General features: G+C 54.6%; 2 protein-coding genes and 1 long non-coding RNA gene across 6 annotated transcripts; 1 reads left to right on the top strand and 2 right to left on the bottom strand.

The window, feature by feature from the left end:
• Positions 1 to 114: 114 nt before the first annotated feature.
• DBP (D-box binding PAR bZIP transcription factor) lies at positions 115 to 6,026 on the bottom strand. Of its 2 annotated transcripts, none has more exons than XM_037005870.2 (4): positions 5,222 to 6,026; positions 3,929 to 4,336; positions 2,129 to 2,340; positions 115 to 614 (listed from the first exon to the last, which is right to left on the bottom strand). In XM_037005870.2, exons 1-4 carry the CDS (start codon positions 5,358 to 5,360, stop codon positions 399 to 401), a joined length of 975 nt encoding a protein of 324 aa, XP_036861765.1. In that variant the 5' UTR covers positions 5,361 to 6,026; the 3' UTR covers positions 115 to 398. The 2 variants fall into 2 exon arrangements, with proteins under 2 accessions (XP_036861765.1, XP_036861766.1); XM_037005871.2 differs by lacking the exon at positions 5,222 to 6,026 and adding an exon at positions 4,733 to 4,851.
• A 370-nt stretch (positions 6,027 to 6,396) lies between these two features.
• Positions 6,397 to 11,600, bottom strand: CA11 (carbonic anhydrase 11). 3 transcript variants are annotated; one of them, XM_017653865.3, is made up of 9 exons: positions 11,001 to 11,567; positions 10,840 to 10,914; positions 9,964 to 10,106; positions 8,288 to 8,473; positions 7,961 to 8,056; positions 7,724 to 7,796; positions 7,486 to 7,640; positions 7,140 to 7,305; positions 6,397 to 6,511 (listed from the first exon to the last, which is right to left on the bottom strand). In XM_017653865.3, exons 1-9 carry the CDS (start codon positions 11,065 to 11,067, stop codon positions 6,486 to 6,488), a joined length of 987 nt encoding a protein of 328 aa, XP_017509354.1. In that variant the 5' UTR covers positions 11,068 to 11,567; the 3' UTR covers positions 6,397 to 6,485. The 3 variants fall into 3 exon arrangements, with proteins under 3 accessions (XP_017509354.1, XP_073082104.1, XP_017509365.1); XM_073226003.1 differs by lacking the exon at positions 10,840 to 10,914 and having other exon boundaries at positions 11,448 to 11,600; XM_017653876.3 differs by lacking the exons at positions 10,840 to 10,914; positions 11,001 to 11,567 and adding an exon at positions 10,657 to 10,735.
• Positions 10,104 to 17,594, top strand: LOC108393203 (uncharacterized). Its single transcript, XR_001852199.3, has 4 exons — positions 10,104 to 10,523; positions 14,086 to 14,210; positions 15,103 to 15,261; positions 16,674 to 17,594. It is a non-coding gene; the product is annotated as an uncharacterized lncRNA (long non-coding RNA).
• Positions 17,595 to 17,656: the final 62 nt, after the last annotated feature.

Raw genomic sequence — 17,656 nt, 5'->3', positions numbered from 1 at the left:
TTTCCTGCCTCGTATGGATCGAAGCCCAGACCTACCCACAGACTGCGGCCAGTGTGACCCGCTGGCCTTGAACTGGAGCCAGACAGCTGCCTCCTCCCCCACGACAGCTGGCTCTGGGGTTCTCAAGATTTATTCAGGGTCGTGTTAACGGAGGCGGTGGGAGGATGGGGCCCCCGACGTGCCAGGGGCACACACAGAGGACCCTCCCCGCCCCCGCAAGGGAGGGGGGAGGCTCGCTTTTTCTTAAAAATATAAATGTATTTATCTGCATCATCACGTCCCTGGGGCACCCAGTTGGCCGGCCCATGGGCCACAGGTAAGGAAGGGAAGAGGGCATCAGGGCACAAGTCTGAGCGAGGCAGAGGAGAGCCCTGCCCGGTGGGGGGTGAGGGGCGACATCACAGGGCTCCGTGCTGGGCCTGGTAACGGGACAGCACAGCGCGGTAGTGGGACAGCTCCTGGCGCACGGCCACCACCTCCTGCCGCAGCAGGGCGTTCTCCTTCTCCAGGAAGGCCGCCCGTACTGATATCTGATTCTCCTTGAGCCGCCGGGCGTCGCGGGACCGCTTGGCTGCCTCGTTATTCTTGTACCGCCGGCTCCAGTACTTCTCGTCCTGGGGGTGGGGAAGAGAAGACACTGAAGTACAGAAGGGCTGGGAGAAGCAGCTTTGCTTGTCCCCTCAAACACCAGAGGGCAAGTGGGGTCTAAAGGATACCAGTCTGGAACAGGTACCCAAGGGTCTGCCCTTCAAGGTCTCTGGTTGCTAAGGACAGCAGACTCCTAGCAACAGCTGAAGCATGAGATAGTCTGCCCACCCCCAAGCAACTGGGCTTCAAGTCTCTACTGCACAAAGCAGACCCCAGCCCTGCACACTTGACAACTTAGCAAAGCTCCTGCTTGCTAATGATGCTTGTTCCCTAGCAACAGAGCCTTCAGGGTCTGAGGGCTTCTCCCAGTAAAAAGTACGGCCTTATGCATCACCTTCCCAGATCCTGGTTGCTAAGGAAAGTTTAGGATTCCTAGTGATGGGGTTTGGTGTCCCCAAAAAAATCTCAGAGTGGGGCTCTTTTGACTTGGTTGCCAAGGCAACTGCAACTCCTCAGCAAACAAAAGATCTAAGTGGTCCCAATGACCACAGCCAGTTTCTGAGCCAGGGGCCCTGAATAGAGGCCAGGGAGCTGCTTCATCTCCAACAGCTTCTGGTTGCTAGAACAGTTGTCCCATCGCAAAGGGGCCTATCCTGAGACACTTGCAAACCACTATGTTTAGGGTTTTCCAGTCCTGGAATTTGGTTATGAAAGAGGACCACTCCTTAGTAACAAGGACTACCCAGAGTTCCAAAAGATGCCCTGCCACCTCCATTACATTTAAGCCTAGTCCCTCTTTCTAGGGTAAATCCAGTCCCTTTGCTAGGGCCCCATGGCAGGAGAAACCACTGGTCTAGATTTCGCTTAGGCCACTCCTTGCTGCTTCAAGTCGTTGTATATCACGCAAGGTATGGCAAAGTCTTGTGAGAGAAGCCTGGGCACCTCTTGCTAGACGAGACCCTAGAACTGGCAAAGATGGAATATGCTAGAATGATGCAGTCACTGACTAAATCAACCCAAAGCAGAATGTGGCCCTGGCTGCTAATGGGTACCTGAGGCCTCTGACCAATGAACAGTCCAGGCCCAAGAAACAAGGCCTAGAGGAGCTAGCAAAGTCTGCATCCTAGGCAGATGCAATCACTCCAAAGGATACCCCAAATAAAAGATCAAAGGACCAGCCCCAGTTGACTGGCTGCCCAGAAAAAAAAGGCTGATACCCTGTTGCTAAGGGATGGTGTGCTTAGCAACTGGGCCTGATAGAGACTGAAGCCTGCCCCAGAGAGAGTTTTGAGTCCAACTAATTGGAGAAGCTCCAAGCCTGTACAAGCAGGCCCAGCAGGGCGAGCTGAGTCTGTGTCCCCCAATAATAACACCTTCATAAATCTCAAATCCAATCCTCTTCCGTTTTGCATCCCATGGCCAATGAGGGCTGACCCTTGGCTGTAGGTTAAGAGCTAATCCAGTGATAAACCCAGGCCTGACTGCGAGGAAGGGGCCATCCTGGCTGTGGGGCCTGTGCCCTACATCAGGAGGGGCTCACCTTCTGCTCCTCTGGCACTTGGATCTTCCGCGCTTTCTTCATGATGGGCTGGGGCTTAAGTTCCTCCTCTGAGAAGCGATGTCTCCGAGGGTCAAAGGTCTCATGGCCAGGAATGCTTGACAGGGCTAAATCGGCTGGATCAGGTTCAAAGGTCATCAGCACCTCCACGGTGTCTGGGTCCACAGGGCTGGGTGTGTCCCGAGAGGTCAGGCCTTGGAGAAATAGAATGGGTTACCAGAGTGCGTATTTATTTGGGGAGGGGGTTCTCAGAGGCTATCCCCTGCTCCGGTATCATATTCACCACAAGGGAGGCCCTTATGAGGTCTAACATAAAGCCACCGGGAATGAACCTCCCTAATACAAAATATGAAGGTTTCCTAAGCCACAAAGATGCTTAGAAATCATGGAACCAACTCCACTTCTGCACACAGAGAAACAAGCCCAATCATACCTGACTTGCCCTAAAATAACACATGAGTCTGTGCTATTTCTTCTAAAACGTCATGGTCTTCAAATTCACATTCACGTATGTCTTTCCCATAGTCTAGGGGGAATCCTTACTGAATCCCTGATCAAAGCCTAGACCCCGGTTGCTCAGGGAAAAGGACTCCAATGCACTGAAAAGACCTCAAAGTAGTCTCTTAGGCTACTAGTTCCGAAGTGTCAGGGAAGAGAAGCTAACCGGCTCAGGTTCCAAGACATTGTTTAAAGAGGAGGGGCTGCCTGTGCCTTTAAGAGCGCGCAAGCCCAGGTCAGCTGAGGACACAGGTTCAGAGCCGAGTCACGTGCAGGCGCCTGCTTTCCCGCCCCGCCCCCACAGCCGGCAGGGGCGCCCTCAAATTCCCTAGTCCCCGCCCCCTCCGCGTGATCGCGCGTGCGCAAAGCGCGAAGCGCTGAGGGAGAGAGGTTAGGACTCACGTGGCGCAGGAATGTGCGCCTGGGAAAGGGAGGGCCTGGGTTCTGCGGAGAGGCTGGGCTAGGGACAGGTGTGTCAGGAACGCCAGATTTGCAGTGCGCCCCGGAGACCTCAAAAGTGCCCAGGAAGCATACCTTCCTGTTTGCTTCCTTTGTGTCTCTCAACTAGAAACTATCAACCTCCAAGAATCCAGGCCCCCCAGCTCTCTAACGTACACAAAAGAACCAACCGACACCCTCAACTTTCTCCCCCTGGTCCTCTTCCCCACTGGGACACACAAGAATCTGAGATCCCAGGCTCCTCCTCTCCCAGGAATATAGGAAATTCGGTCCTCGCCACAAAGACCTAGGATGAAGATCCCTGACTTTCTCCCGTCTGGAGGATTCCGGGACCAGGGGCGTCAGCCCCTCTCCATTGGGGTACCAAGCAACCAGTCCCTCACGTCCTAGGGACACAAGTCTGCCCAGCAGTCTCCTTCTCCCCTGTAGAGAGCCTAGGAGTTGTGGTCCTACCCCAGTTCCACAGATTCTGCGCCCAGATTCTGGAGTGCAGTTCTCTCCCCAGTAAATAACTCCGGTGTTTTAGGATCCCAGTCCCGGCTCCTTGAGTATCTGGACCCTTTGGCCCCACGTCCCACAGAAAAGTCTGCACTACCTCCTCACTGGACAGGCTTCTTGGAATTTGGGGTTCCACGTCCCTCATCTCCTATGGATCCAGGAGACACAGTTCCCGATCCATTAGGGAACACAGAATCCGGACTTCTCTCCCGACATCTCTCTACTAGCGGACCCCGAATTCGGGCAAGCTGCCCCAGTCCCACCGTCCCAGTCCCGTGTTTCACAGCCCTGCCTACTGGAGTCCAAGCCCTGCCCCCGCCGTAGCACCTGAGCGGTGGCCGCCGGCGGCCCCGAGGGCGGCCCGGGCGGGGGCGTGCCCGGGCGAGGAGCGAGGGGAAGCCGAGCCGCAGGAGCCGGGTCCCGGGGAGGGTGCAGGCGTGCGCACGGGCGAGGGCGCCGGTGACGGGCCGCCGGGGGGCGGCGGGCTGGGCGGGAGCCCGTGCTCTAGCAGGAAGGCGTCCAGGTCCACGTACTCCACGTCGCCGAACGGCAGTGTCCGCTCCCACAGCAGCGGCGCCAACAGACCGGCAGGCGCGGCCCCGGGGCGCCCCCGCGGGGACCCGCCGCCCACCACCGCCCCAGCTGGGGCATCCGCCGGGCCCGCCGTCTCCAGGCCTGGCCCGGGGGCTGTGGCTGCCGGCGGACCTGCCTTGCGCTCCTTTTCCTTCAGGAGACCTGTGGGCCAGGGAAAGACCAAGCAGGATGGGAGGGAAAGAAAGATAGAGATGGAAAAGAGATTTCGAGTCAGACAGACATGAGGAAAGCGGGGACAGAGACCCACATGGCGGAGATCCAGGGTAAGAGGGACAGATGGGAAAAGGGCAGAGATTGGAGAAGGAGGGCAAGGACCCAGAGAGAAGGGAATGAGACCCAGAGATCCACAGAGAGGAGGACAGACACCGAGAGAAGAATAAAGACTCAGAGGAGAGGACAGGGACCGGGGTGGGGGGGGACAGAGATCCGGGAAGGGATGGAGACACGGAAGGTGGACGGAAGTTCAGACAGAGGTAGGTGGAGGATTGGACAGGTGAGAGGAAAAAATGACAGCTCTGTAACTCCTCTGTAACCTACCCATCATTTCCTGCGCATTGTACCCCCTTTCCCCGCCCCCACACTCTGTAAGGGGTAGGAAGGGGCTCCGTTCCTGGGGCACATTCCTCATCCCTAGACTCCATGTGACCCCAGTCGGCCCCGCCCAAGCCCGTGTCACTACCGTGTGAGCATCCGACACACCCCCTCCCTCCGCCCTGGACCCCAGGGGTCCAGACGCTTAGAACCAATCGGAAGAGGGGCCTGGGGGCTAGACTCTTGGGTCCTCAGAGAGGAGGAAGCTTGGGGCCTGGACTCCCGGGTCCTCCAGGTGGATGGGCTTGAGAACTGGTACTTTTGGATCCTGGGTGCTGAGGGATCAGGGGGCCTAAACACCTTAGTACTTGGGTAAAGGTTGGGAGGAGGGACTCCTGGCACGAAGGAGGTAGCTGTGGACCCCCTCACCTCCCCAGCACTTGAGTCCCTAAGGGAGTGGGGTGTTGAGTTGGGCGAGATGGGGATAGAACTCACAGCTGGCTGGCTCTTTGGGCTTGCTGGTCCCCTGCAGAAGGCTTCGCAGCCCAAGCAGCGCTCCCCCGCCAGGGGGTGCCCCAGCCGGGCCGCCCAGCAGCAGGGGGGCCGGGGTCCTGTCGCTCACGGGCCGCGCCATTGCCGGGCACCTGCCCGAAGGCTCACGGGCTCATGGAGAGGCGAAAAGCTGGCCTGCCAGTCAGCGGCACACTCCTGTGGTTCGGGCGAGTGTCTACCCAGGGCTGGGCGAGCGTAGCTTGCAAGCCTCCAATATCCAGAACACTGCAAATCCTAGGAGCGATGGGGATTTGCAGTCCTTGGTGCAGAAACGTGCAACTCAAGAGGGTCCCAGGAGATCATGCAGTCTGGGTGAGGGGGTGATCAAATCAGGCGGCCGGCTTTTTGCAACCGAGAGTTCAAGGGGACACAAGGCGCTCCTTCTACAAGGTGGGTGAGCCTGGCTCTTGCAAAATCTGCAGCCCTCTCAACCAAAGGCGCTTTGCAATCTGCACCAAGAGGTGTGTGCGGAGGGGCGGGGGAAGGGGCAGGAGGAGGCGGCCGCCTTGAGGCGTGGCCAAAGCAAACTTCTTTCCCGAAAAAAAAAAAAAAACACAAACCAAAACACCCGACGCCCGAACGCGCACCCCTCCTGTCAGCCCCCACCCGCGCCTGCCCTGCCCCGCCCGCCTCTTGGGCCAGGGACCCCAACCGCGTGCCTCCCTCCGGCTTAAAGTGCAGGCCAATAGCGTCTCGAACCCTCAAGACACACAAGCCAATAGGACCCCTGGATCCGCCAAGGCCCGGGAGGGCGTGTGAGGTGCTCAGCGAGCGAAGTTGCCTTGCCTTTTGGTGGGAGGCGGGATCCTGACCTACATTTGCCCAATAGGAGTCAGCGCCGGGGGCGGGACCGTGACCCAGTTCAGGCCAATGAGGCTGACGAGAGGGGGAAGCACATGGCTGTGCGCGTGCTGCCTGACCGGGAGGGGGTGGTGGGGCAGAGGAGCCGCTTAAAGGAGCCGCATACCCAAAATGAGGGCTTGCGAAACAGGAAACCAAAAATACCCGGTAGTGGGATATAGAAAGGGGAAATTGGTTTCTAGAAGAAAGCTGCTATTCTTTATTAGTAATCAAATGTTTCCCCGCCGCACCTAAAATCACACCACTGAGAAACAGGAAGTATTCTGTCCCTTTAATAGCTTTGTTTTGGGGGTGACTCCCCTTGTGAGGAGGCTTGAGAAGGGCGGGCGCAATCCTCGATGGGGTTTCAGCGACCATGGGGGGCACCATCCACTGTAAGACAAACGACACCGGTGGGGGAGGGTGGGCTTAGTTTAAGGAACGATTGGCCGGACCCTGCAGTAGGCGTGCAGGGGCGGGGCTGGACAGCGCAGAGCTCTACCACAGGGAGGCTGCGAAGGGGGAACCGGAATGTACCAGGTTGAGAAGCCGGGGGAAATGATCCGATACTGGACGGTACTGGGCTGAACCATAGAGAGGCAGCGGTTGGGTGGAATAAGGACGTCCAGTTTCACCATTAGGTTCAACTACGTGAAGTTATTCATGGGGGGATCTGGACTGTACCATATTGTGAAGCCAGAGAGGTGGCCCGTGATCTCATTGGGCTGAACCACAAGGAGGCAGTAGAAAGGGCAGGGGATTGTACCATGTTGATTCTTAGTAAGGGTGTGTGTGTGTGTGTGTGTGTGTGTCAGATTATGGAAAAGAGGATAGGGTTGTACCACATTGACACATAAGGATAAGGTAGAAAGTGAATGAGAGGTCAGGAGGCTGGACCATACAGAAGCAGCAAAGTGGGGGGAGGACTGTATCATTGAGACACCGCAGGGTGGGGTGGGGTAGGGAACAACACACAGGAAGGTAAGAACAAGATGTGGAGGGGGTGCAGACTGGACCATACCATGCAGGCGGTAGTTGGGGCCTCGGCATCGCCTCTCGGGGTGCCGGGGGTCCCTGTTGCCCCTCAGGGCCCTGTGGGCCAAGGGCTGCAGGGGCCGGCCATTACCGCTAAGGCTCTGGAAGATCTGGGATGGAGGATTCTGGCTCAGGAGTCTCAGGGAGTGCATCTGCCGTGGGAGGGGGAAAACAGTGAATAATGCATTACAAGGAAGACCCAACCCTGGGGCACCCCACCTCCAAGAGTTGTCTGACCCTCTAAGCCTCCTGAGTTCCCAGCCAGTGGGGGGAAGGAGGGTAGGTGAGGCAACCCAGGCCAGGGAGTGGGTTGGGGGAGGGCAGAGGATTACCTGGAGGGAGGTGATATTGAGGGCCCGGTCAATGAGGATCCAGGTGACAGTCTCCGAGCAGGGCGGAGTGCTGAGAGATCCCTGATAGGTGATAAACCCAAAGGACTCAGGGAATAGGAGCTCCAGGCTCAGGTCTTGAAGAAAGTACGCATCATCTGTGGAAGTATCAGGCCAGAGTGAAGAGGGCTGCACCCCTTGATCTCACATGTGTACCTCCCCCAACGCAGTGGGGACTTACTCTTGTAGGAGATGCGGGTGATGGTGTCCCGGTTAAGGAGACGGCTGAGGAATGTGTTTGAGCTGCCAGCCACCTGTGTAGGGGGTACAGGGAGAGGAGGTAGGAGCCCAGAAGTCCAAGCCCCCAAACCCTTCCTCCCACAGGACCCAGGAGTCTGGGCCTCCCAGCCTCCCTCTCCTCAGACCCCAGATTCCAGGCCTCAGCCCCTCCCTCCCTCAGAATCTTGCCTGGGCTCACATTGACAAAGAGGCTGAGAATGGCTAAGCCATTGGGGCCCCGGGAGGCAGCACTGAGGTTCCCGTAGAGTTCTTGGTTGAAGTGGATGAGCTGCACCTGGGAAGGGAGCACAGAAAGTGGGAGTCCCCAAGCAGAAGACGGGGAGAGAACAAGGACAGCCCTGGGCATTTGGAGTCTCAAGTCAGGTTGAGGCCCAGTGCCCGGGGATGGGGGTGGGAGGCAGGTTCAGCGGAGGAGGATGGAGTGAGGCATTAAGAGAAGGGTGAGGCAGGAGAAACAGGGTCAATGCAGGGTGCAGGTCAAGGATCAGAAGCCAGTGGGCACCACCTCCGCAGAGAAGCCCTGGTGGTTGATCTGGTGTTCAGAGCCAGCTCCGTCACGCGCTCCAAAGAGCAGCCGCAGTTCGCTGAGTCGGTGGCTATAAAGGAGGGGCCCTCCAGACACATTGACCACAGGCCGGGGTGCAGGCAGGAAGGAGACATGGCGGCCGGTGTTGTACAGGGTTCCCTGGAGCTGTGGGAGAGGTAGCAGCTGTCACAGGGACACAGAGAGACTTCCCTCCCACTTTCAATTCCTACAGTGCCTAGCTCCCAACAATCATTTAATCATTCAGCGTAGTTTGAACACCAGCAATTTTCGAGGCTCTGTACTGGCTCATGGTAGGTGCTCCACATTCTTGAATTTATTTAACTGACAAATATTTATTGAGCTGCTACTATGTGCCATGGATGCCAGGAAGAGAGCAGCGAGCAAGTAGACATAAATCCTGGCCCTCATGGAGCTTATGTTCCAGTGGAGGAGAGACAGATAATAAACAGTGAACCACATAAGTAACTGATTAATTAATTACTTCCCATGCTCAGGCTGGGACCAACTGGGAGCTCTGAGAAGATCTAATGGGAAAGTCAGGATAGACTGGGAAAGGAGGGGGTGTCAGGAAAGACGTCCATGAGGAAGTGGCATTTGAATGGAGCCCTGAAGAATAAGTAGGGGTTACTTGCAAAGAGCAGAGAGAAGGGCATTCCAGAAAGAGGAAACAGCAAGTGCAAAGGCCCTGAGGTGGCCTGTTTCAGTGATGGTGAAAAGGCTAGTGGGACTGGAGCCCAAGTGAGCAAAGGAGAGAGTGGAGATGGGAGCCAGATGGTGTGGAGCCTTGTAGGATAAAATGGGGCATTTTGTATTTTAATTTAAATAATGAAATATATATAACACACTTGGCACAGTGCCAGGCACCTGGTAAGTGCTGTATAAATGTTTGCTATTATTATTTATCCTAATAGAAGGATTTTGAGCAGGAGAGTGGTATAATGTGGTTTGTGTTTTTAAACACCCTCTAGCTGTGGGGCAAAGAATGGGTTGCAGGACACAGAGAGGCAGACAAGCAAGGATGCTATGGCACCAGTTCAGGTTAAGATGGTGGTGGGGTCAAGAAGTGAAAAGATTTCAATGGTGTGTAGCAGGGAGACGAGAAAGGACCCAGATTGGAAATGGGAGTGAGGGAGAGAATAGGATGCAGTATAGCTTTAAGGCTTTTGGCTGGGGCAGCTGAGTGAAGGGTGGTACCAGCTCTCAAGGGAAATGGTATTGCAAGGTGGGCAAGAGCATTGGATACTGGGACCACACTGCCTGGATTTGAATCTCAGCGTGGGCACCCTCTAGCTGTGTGACCTCAGGCAAGTTACTTAACCTCTCTGTGCCTGTTTCTGCATCTATACAATAGGAATAATAACAGCACCTATTTCACGGGGTTGTTGTGAGGATTAGAGGGTTTACCAAGTGTTTAAAACACTGCCTGGCATGGGAAACGTCTATCTTGCCATTGCTTCTACAAAGATGGAAAGACTAGGGCATGTTTGGGGAAGGAAGAACAGGTGACCCATTTCAGAGTATAAGGAGCCTCCTTTCTGACCAGTGTGTACCCCTCCTTCCTCAGCACCCTACCCCTAATCCCAACTCATGCCCACACCCAGGGCTTTGGTAATCCCTCCCACGAGGCCCCTTACCTTCTCTCCCCCAGTGCTGAGTCTTAGTGGGGGCAGAAAGGGGTCATAAAGGACCCTCTTCAGCTCCACATCCACCGGGCTCTGCCGCTTCCCCACGGCACACAGACTCCACGCTGCGTTCACCAGTCCCCAGAAGGGAGGCCCTGGGGGCAGGGGCAGGAAAGGGAGTCAGAAATAGGGACTGATCCCAGTGCTGGGGTCTGGTGAGAAGGCTGTGGTCTGGACTCCAGGAGTCCAGGCAAGGAGGGGCTGGAGACCTGGACTCCTGGATCTGAGGAAGGAGGGAGCTGGGACCCAGAACTCTGGGTCCTAGGAGAATATTGGAGGAGTTTCCTAGGACTCCCTAAGACCCCCCCAGGCCTCTCCTTAATCGAACCTATCTTATATTATGTTACTGGGGAAAGAACTACAACTCCCAACAGGCCCCAGGGCTGCCAGCCTACCCATCCATCACCTGTCTGCCCCAAAGCCTATAGGAGTTGTAGTTCTTTCAGGCTCCTGGGCCACAGCTGGATAATGAATGTACTGGGAAGAGGAGTTTCCTGAGCAGGCTGGACGAGGTGGGGATGCGACCACAGAACCTCTGTCTCCCAGCTGCAGCCAAGACCTACCTGCTTTTTTCCCTGCCAACCCACCCAACCCACACGTGCCCTGCCTCCCCTACACTCTTTCCTTCCACTCACTCCCACTCACTACTTGAAATGCGCATACATAATGTCCCTTGGTGAGCTGCTGGGGTTCAGAGGCTGGGCCCCACTCCTGAGGGAGGGAGGAAGGGTCTGGGACTCCAGGGTCCTGGAGGGAGGAGAGGGCTCCTGGGTTTGAGGAAAGAGCCACTGGGCAGCCTGGACTCCTGGGTGCCTGCCCTGGCTGCACCTGGCACGAAGTTTCCCTGGAGATTATCCTTGTAGCTCCACCAGTCCTCCGGGTCAGGTGCGGGTCCAATGTGAGCTGGGGAGAGAGTAGCCTGAACCCCTGTCCTTGGCACCCCCACCCCACCTCCCTCAGGGGCTCCTGCCCCCATCCCCAGGCCTTACCTGCCGCCCCCAGTGCGGCCCACAGAACCAGCGCTCCGGGTTCGCTCAGACAAGCCGCACACCCCATCCCTGGGAGGACTCTGGGCGACCCTTCCCAATGCCCCGGCCCCTCTCACCCAGCTCCTCCCTCCCCTCTTTGTAGGACCCTGTCCCGCTAGGACTTACAGCCTTCCTCCCCTCCCCACGAGGAGTCCCAGTTCCCCGAGCGCCTGGGCAGCCAGGGACTGAGCCCCCAGCCCCAGCCCCCTCCTCTCTTCTCTCCCAGCACCCTGCCTCCCCTCCTTCCTCGCGTCTTTCCCCAGCCCTCCAGTCTCCCCCTGCCTCCTGATCTCCCTGCCTCTCCCTCGGGTTACCTCTTGGTTTCTGACCCACACCCCCCTCCTCGCTGGCTTCTCCGTAAGCTCTCCCGAGCCACCTAACTCCACGTCTCCATCCTGCTTCTCTCACCTCCTCCTCCTCCTTCCTCTGTCCCTCGGTCTGACTCCAGCTTCTCTCTCTCTCCCCACCTCCTCCTCTCCTGCCTCTTCTCTCTGTTTCTCGGTCTCTTCTCTCGTCTCCACTCCCTCCTCCCCCTCCCTCTCATCTCCCTCTTAGTGTTATTTAATTTTTTTGTCGTTGTTACTGGGGGTGGGGGCAGGTGATCTCACAGCAGTGAGCACTTCTCGGGCTGGTGTAGGGGGTGGGGTGCCCAGAGGGCAGGATGAGGGGTTGTAGGGGGCTGGTCCCCAGCTCCCTGCTGCGCCTGGGCCTTGGGGGCGGGGTGGCCCGGGCACCCGGGGCCTGGAGCTGGCTGTTCCCCTCCTCCGCAGAAGGGAGAAGGGGGGGGCGCTTAAGGTGGAGCTGGGCGAGTCCTCGAAAGTGTCTGTGTGCAGGGCCGCTGGCCCTGGAGGATCTCAGGTTTCCCAGCTCGTGGGGACCCCAGTTGAAGCCTGCATTAGCGCCTGCAGCCCCTGCCCAGGGCTGCACTCGGGCTTCGGCCTGGGGCTGCCTTAACAGGGCTGGGGGCTCCCCTGGGAGACTTGGGTGCAGTGAAGGCTTCTGACCACGAGGGGGAGGCAGAGACCAGGAGGAGAGAGGACGGAGGTTAGAGAGTTGGAGGTGAGGTCGCAGAATTGCAGAGGCTTGGAAAGGAGCCGAGAGCCTGAGATAGAAACGGAGCACGGTGGCAGGAGCGAGACAGAAGAGGGGAGCGGGGGTGGGAAGCGGGGCAGGAGGGAGAGAGACAGAGACACACACACAGATGCAGGCAGACACAGAAGTGATGCACACGGAGAAGAGAGGGATGCAGAGAGACGGAGACAGACAGAAAAAGAGTCGTCCAGAATGAGGGGAAGACAGATGAAGGCAGAGAAAGACCCACAAAGAGACAGACTAGAGACATGTACTTAGAGACAGAAGCAGAGAGACCCAGAGACACACAGAGACCCACCCAGCAGATCAGAGATGGAAGAATAAGATGCCAGGAAGGGAGAGGGTGGGGAGCGAAAGAGACAGAAAAGAGACCCAAAGAAGAGAGACAGAGCAAACAGTAGAGAGAGACAGAGAGACACAGAAACACACACCTAGAGCAAGGGACAGAGATAGGAGGCAGAGGAAGGGGCTGACACACATGCACATCCATAAATAGGGACACTCGCAAAGAGAAAGGTGTTTCGACAGAGAGCAGGTGGCAGAGACAGACAGACCAAGGAGAGGGAGAGAGACCCGGAAACAGACCAACTAACCAACAGGGAGAGACAAAAAGGGTGTCAGGAAGACAGGGGAATTCAAAGATAGGACACTGGAAATGGATATTCAAGGACTGAGAGCTGGGGGAGACAGAGAAAACACAAGAGAGCCGGCTATGTATTAATTATCCATTGCAGCATAAGCAACTCCCCTAAAGCTTCAAGCAGCAGACATTTACTGTCTTGCAGTTTCTGACAGTTAGGAATTTTGGAGCCGTTTAGCTGGGCATTCCTGGCTCAGGGTCTCCCATGAGGGTGCTGTTGGCCAGGACTGAGGCTTGCCCAGAGCTGCAAGATTACTCCCAAGCTCACCTACCCGCTGGCTGGCAGGAGGCCTCAGCACCTCACCAGTGCCGCTTGCCTGTGCTTGCATGGCTGCTGCCTTCCCCCAGAGTGAGTGATTGGAGAGAGAGAGAGAGAGGGCAGTTTCTTACACAGACAGTCAGCCTTGAAAATAAAACAACCAGGTATTTTACCAGCAAAAGGGGTTTATTCAGTAATGGCTGAGGAGTTGCAATCTGGGATAGGCAAGACCAAGGAACAGAGAGAGAAGTGACTCACCTAAATGTGAGCTGAATGGCACCTCCCCTCAACATAAAACACAATAAAAAGATACCTCTGGATATGTCCACACAACTGAATGGATCCTTATTTGGCAAAAGGCTCTCTGCAGATGTAATTAGCTGAATGATCTTGAGATGAGGCCACCCTGCATTACCTGGGGCCTAAACCCAGTGACAAATGAACCCATAAGAGAAGGGCAGGGGGAGGTCTGAGACAGAGGAGACAGGGCTGTGAAGACAGAGGCAGAGATGGGAGTGATGTGACCACAAGCCTAGGAGGCCGGGAGCCAGAAGAGGCAGGTTGCATCCTTCCCGGGAGCCAACACCTTGATTTTGGACTTCTGGCCTCCAGAACTGTGAGAGAATGAATTTCTGATGTTTTAAGGCATGCAGTTGGTGGTGTTTGTTTTTGGCAACTGACCCTGGAGGTGGTTCTGAGAAAGGCAGGGATCTTCAGAAGCAGAGACAATGAAGGAGCCAGAGACACACGGAGGGAGGGACAGAGGGGTTGATAATGATCTACCTACAGTTCTGTGCTCCTCCCTCCAGAAAGCCCCCCTCCCTCCCCCAGCCTGGGTCAGCGCCTGCCTGGCGCATTGCCAGTGCTCTGTGCTACCTCCATTTCAGCACAAATTTCATTAGGAGAGGGGCTGTGTCTCTGTGTGTGTCCTCCTTCGAGGGCCCAGGCCTGGCCCATCTGTGGGTCCCCAGCATTGCTCTGCACAGAGCACCTGGGGGTCCTCAGGAGAGTGATCAAGCACAACTGAATGAAACCATGCTTCGGACCCCTGCTAGAGATTCCAGTCCCTCCTGTCTGCCTGAGTGACACTGGGATTTCCTGCAAGGCCCAGAAAGGGCCTCACCGCCTCAAGGAAGTCTTCCCTGACCTGTGCTGCCTCCATTATTACACATGACACCAGGTGTGACTGTAGCTAGTTCTCTCCTGCTCTCTTAGACTGGCAGGCCCTCCAGGAAAAGTCCTGCATCTAACTCAGGTCCCTGTCCCAGCATTTCCCAGAGAGATGTCAGGAGAATATGTTGAATGGACAAATGAGTGAGTGAATGACTTTAAAACACAGAGATTGTGACATTTCTAAATGAGTGAGAGAGAAAAAAAAATGCCTGTATGGTGCTTAAGAGGAAGGCTTCCCAGTATATGTGACATTTCCTGACTATCTGTTCCTATAATCTGGGTCTCAGCTCAGAACTCCTCCCCTCCCGTCAGTACTGTCCCCTCCCATCAGTTTTGTTCCCTCCCATCAGTACTGTCCCCCCCAGCTTCTTGGCTCCCTCCAGTCTACCCTCCACAGACCCCAAGTGTCTTCTACACCAAGAGTTCACCCGGCCTCTCCTCCAGTCACCACCATCCCACAGCCCCCCAGGGCCCCTGGCACAGTCCCTGCCCCTTAGCCTCTCTTGCCATGACGGAATCCTTCTTCTGTCCTTCACAGCCTATCTGAAACTCTACTTCCTCTGAGAGAAGTTGCCTGACCTCCAGGCTGGGTTCACCGCCTTCTCTGGGCTCTCCCAGTGAGCTGAGCCCCCTCAATGATTGTCCATATCACTACTTTTCCCACACAGAGGGCTAACTCTGCCCTCTCCTGCTCATAGACCTTCCATGGCTCCCCAGTGCCCCCAGGAAAAAAACCCCAGTCCTTAGCCTGGCCTTAGAGGCCCATACACTCTGCTACCACAGACTCATCTCTCTCCTCTTCCCACACCAGGCCCTCGGGCCTCCAGACCTTTGCATAAACTGTTGTCTCTAACTGGAGTTTTCTTTCCTCCTTCTGTTCTGGGCAAATTCTTACTCAGACTCTTATGTACTTGAGGAGTCTGCTCTTCCAGGAAGCTGTCGGCAAAGCTGAGGTGGACAGGGAACTCCTCTGAGCTCTGGAGGCCACCTGTGCCACTTCCATTATAGCGCCCAGACTGGGCTCGGAGCCCGGAGGCGGAGGGAACGGTCGGCTGGAGGTGGGTCCCAGATGTGGATTTTACGCCTATTCGTCTCGGGTGCTGGGAACAAAGTTTGGGTCATAAGGAACATATGGGGCTTGCCCCACTCCTCACTTTCATCTCTTACCTCCCTGGCCCCTGAGTGGGAGGCAGCGGGGCCAGGGCTCTCCAGGCCTACGTGGTTCCCACAGCCCCTCTTGGCCTCCATAACCCTCTGCTGGCTCTCAACTCCCACTCCTTTGGGGAGCCCACAAAATCCTCCTGATCTGTGTTCTCACCTTCTGAGCTCTCCTCTCCTGGGGGAGGTGTGGATACTGGGCCTTTAAATGATAACAGCAAACTCAAATGGCTCTTACTCTGTGCCGGGCACTGTTCTAAGCCCGTCACAGACACATATTAACTCATTGAATCCTCATAACACGCCCTGCAAGTCACTTCCTATTTTCAGCATCATTCCCATTTTACAAATGAGAAAACCGAAGGACAGGAAACCCAGGCAGTCTGGCTCCAGCGGCCACGCTCCTCATGAATATGGCCTCTGGAGCAGGGCTGTCCAGTAGAACTTTCTGCAAAAGAGGAAATGTTCTACATCTGCTCTGCCTAGTATGCTAGTCTCCAGCTGCTTGAAAGGTGGCTAATGCAAATGAGGAGCTGAATTGTAAACTTTATTTCACCTTAATTAATTTAAATGTGAATAGTCCAGTGTGGCTAATAGCTACTGTATTGGATGGCTCAGATCTAAGAACTAACTTTGAATGCTGGCTGCTTGCTGTGTGGCAATTGCTAAGACTCCTCACCTCTCTGAGTTTTGTCACTGAAGAGGTAGTTAAGGATTCTGGCCAGACCCCAACACACCTGGGTTTGAATCTCTGCCCTGGCCTCAAGGTAAGCCCCCTGGGAGCTTTAATTTCTTCATCTGTGTAACAGGGATCATAATAGGTCCTGCCTATTTATTAAGTGCCTATTATGTTCTAGCAGCTGCAGTTACAGCATCGAGCAAAAAAGTCGCAAATCCAACGTCAGGGCAGCAGGAGTTGGGGTGGAATGTCATGGCCAGACTTCAACTACCTGTACTTTTCAATCTGAGCCCCTTTTCCTGGAAATGCCAAAAGGCTGCTCTATCTAGCTCCTCATGATGTCATAATACTCTGAGTTCTGATTGGCTGAGGGCCTGCCATAAAACTGGGTTAGCTAATTTTCCCAAGTATGGTTTATTTTCTCTCTCCTTTAAATCAAAACACTCATTTAGTTAGATCCAAGACAGCCCAGCATTAACGCCTATAATTTTCACACTCTCTTGAAGCTAGGTGTGGTCATATTACAAATTATGGCCAATAAAATAAGAACAGAATGATTGTGTAGCAGCTTTTGGAAAACATCCCTATAAGTCTTTTTTCTTTGCCTTCTTCCACCCTGCTGCATGGATACAGATATGGCTGGAGAGCTAGCTGCCATCTTGGACCACAAGGACAATGACCATTCTAAGGATGGTGGAGAAGAAAGCTTGATGGCCTATCTCCAGACCTCTTTTATGAAAGAGAATAAATTTCCGTCTTGTTTAGGCCATTGTTATTTGGGATGTACTTGGACTCCTAATAATACAGATGCTTGAGGCACCACTTCAGGTTCAGCAGGGCTTCACGTTAGACCATTCATTGACCAATTTTTCAACAACTATTTATTGAGCGTATATCACGTGTCATGCACCTTTCTAGATGCAGGGGATACAGCTCTGATCAAATTAAAATCCCTACTCCCATGGAGTTCACGTTCCAGTGGAAGAGACAGAAATAGTAAACAAAAGGACAAGTATTTGGTATATGAGGTGGCCATAAGTTCTAAAAAGAAAAATAAATCTGGGCAAAGAAATGAGAAGGTATTTTTTTTGAATTGTGGAATCTACTCAAACCCAGTGTTTAATTTTAATGCACCACTATATTTATCCAAGCCAGAATGTAGTGCCTCTGTCATCTTTCTATATAACTTAGCTTAAAATGCTCTTTAAGATTCTCAAATTAAAAGCAAGATTTAGTGTCCTAAAGTACATGAAGTTCTCCCTGATTTTCTCTTTCTTTTTTAAAATTGTTTCCTTTATATACAGAAACTAAGGTGAAAAGAAATTATGCACACTGTTTCATGAAACAATCTACCTTATAATGTATGCCTTTCTAATTATACTGTGTCTGCTTATTACTTGGGGGAAAAGAATATTATTACACAAGGGTGAGACCATTCAGTGTTCTCGCTCTCTCTGTCCCCACCACAGTGAGCAAGGATGCCATGGGTTGCAGTTGGTGCAGTGACAAGATGGCAGATGCCTCTCAGCCTGTGTCCTTGACTGTGGAAAACTGCCACTTGCTCGCTTGCATGGGACATGTACATGAGCAAGAAATCAACTTTCATTGTGTCACAC

The sequence above is a fragment of the Manis javanica genome, chromosome 17 (assembly GCF_040802235.1).
Source record: "Manis javanica isolate MJ-LG chromosome 17, MJ_LKY, whole genome shotgun sequence".
NCBI lineage: Eukaryota > Metazoa > Chordata > Mammalia > Pholidota > Manidae > Manis > Manis javanica.
Note: the sequence above shows the minus strand (reverse complement) of the source record. Positions and strands in the feature narration are given on the sequence as shown.

Bases quoted from the DNA above. Each gene is read 5' to 3' on its own strand.
- DBP (XM_037005870.2), bottom strand. From the start codon at position 5,360: ATGGCGCGGCCCGTGAGCGACAGGACCCCGGCCCCCCTGCTGCTGGGC. The intron at 4,337-5,221 runs GTGAGTTCTATC...CCTGGCCCACAG, and splicing joins GCCCAAAGAGCCAGCCAGCT to GTCTCCTGAAGGAAAAGGAG. The intron at 2,341-3,928 runs GTGCTACGGCGG...TATTTCTCCAAG, and splicing joins CGCCGGCGGCCACCGCTCAG to GCCTGACCTCTCGGGACACA.
- CA11 (XM_017653865.3), bottom strand. From the start codon at position 11,067: ATGGGGTGTGCGGCTTGTCTGAGCGAACCCGGAGCGCTGGTTCTGTGG. The intron at 8,474-9,963 runs GTAAGGGGCCTC...CCTCTCCCACAG, and splicing joins TCAGCACTGGGGGAGAGAAG to CTCCAGGGAACCCTGTACAA. The intron at 7,797-7,960 runs GTGAGCCCAGGC...CCCCCTACACAG, and splicing joins TTCTCAGCCTCTTTGTCAAT to GTGGCTGGCAGCTCAAACAC.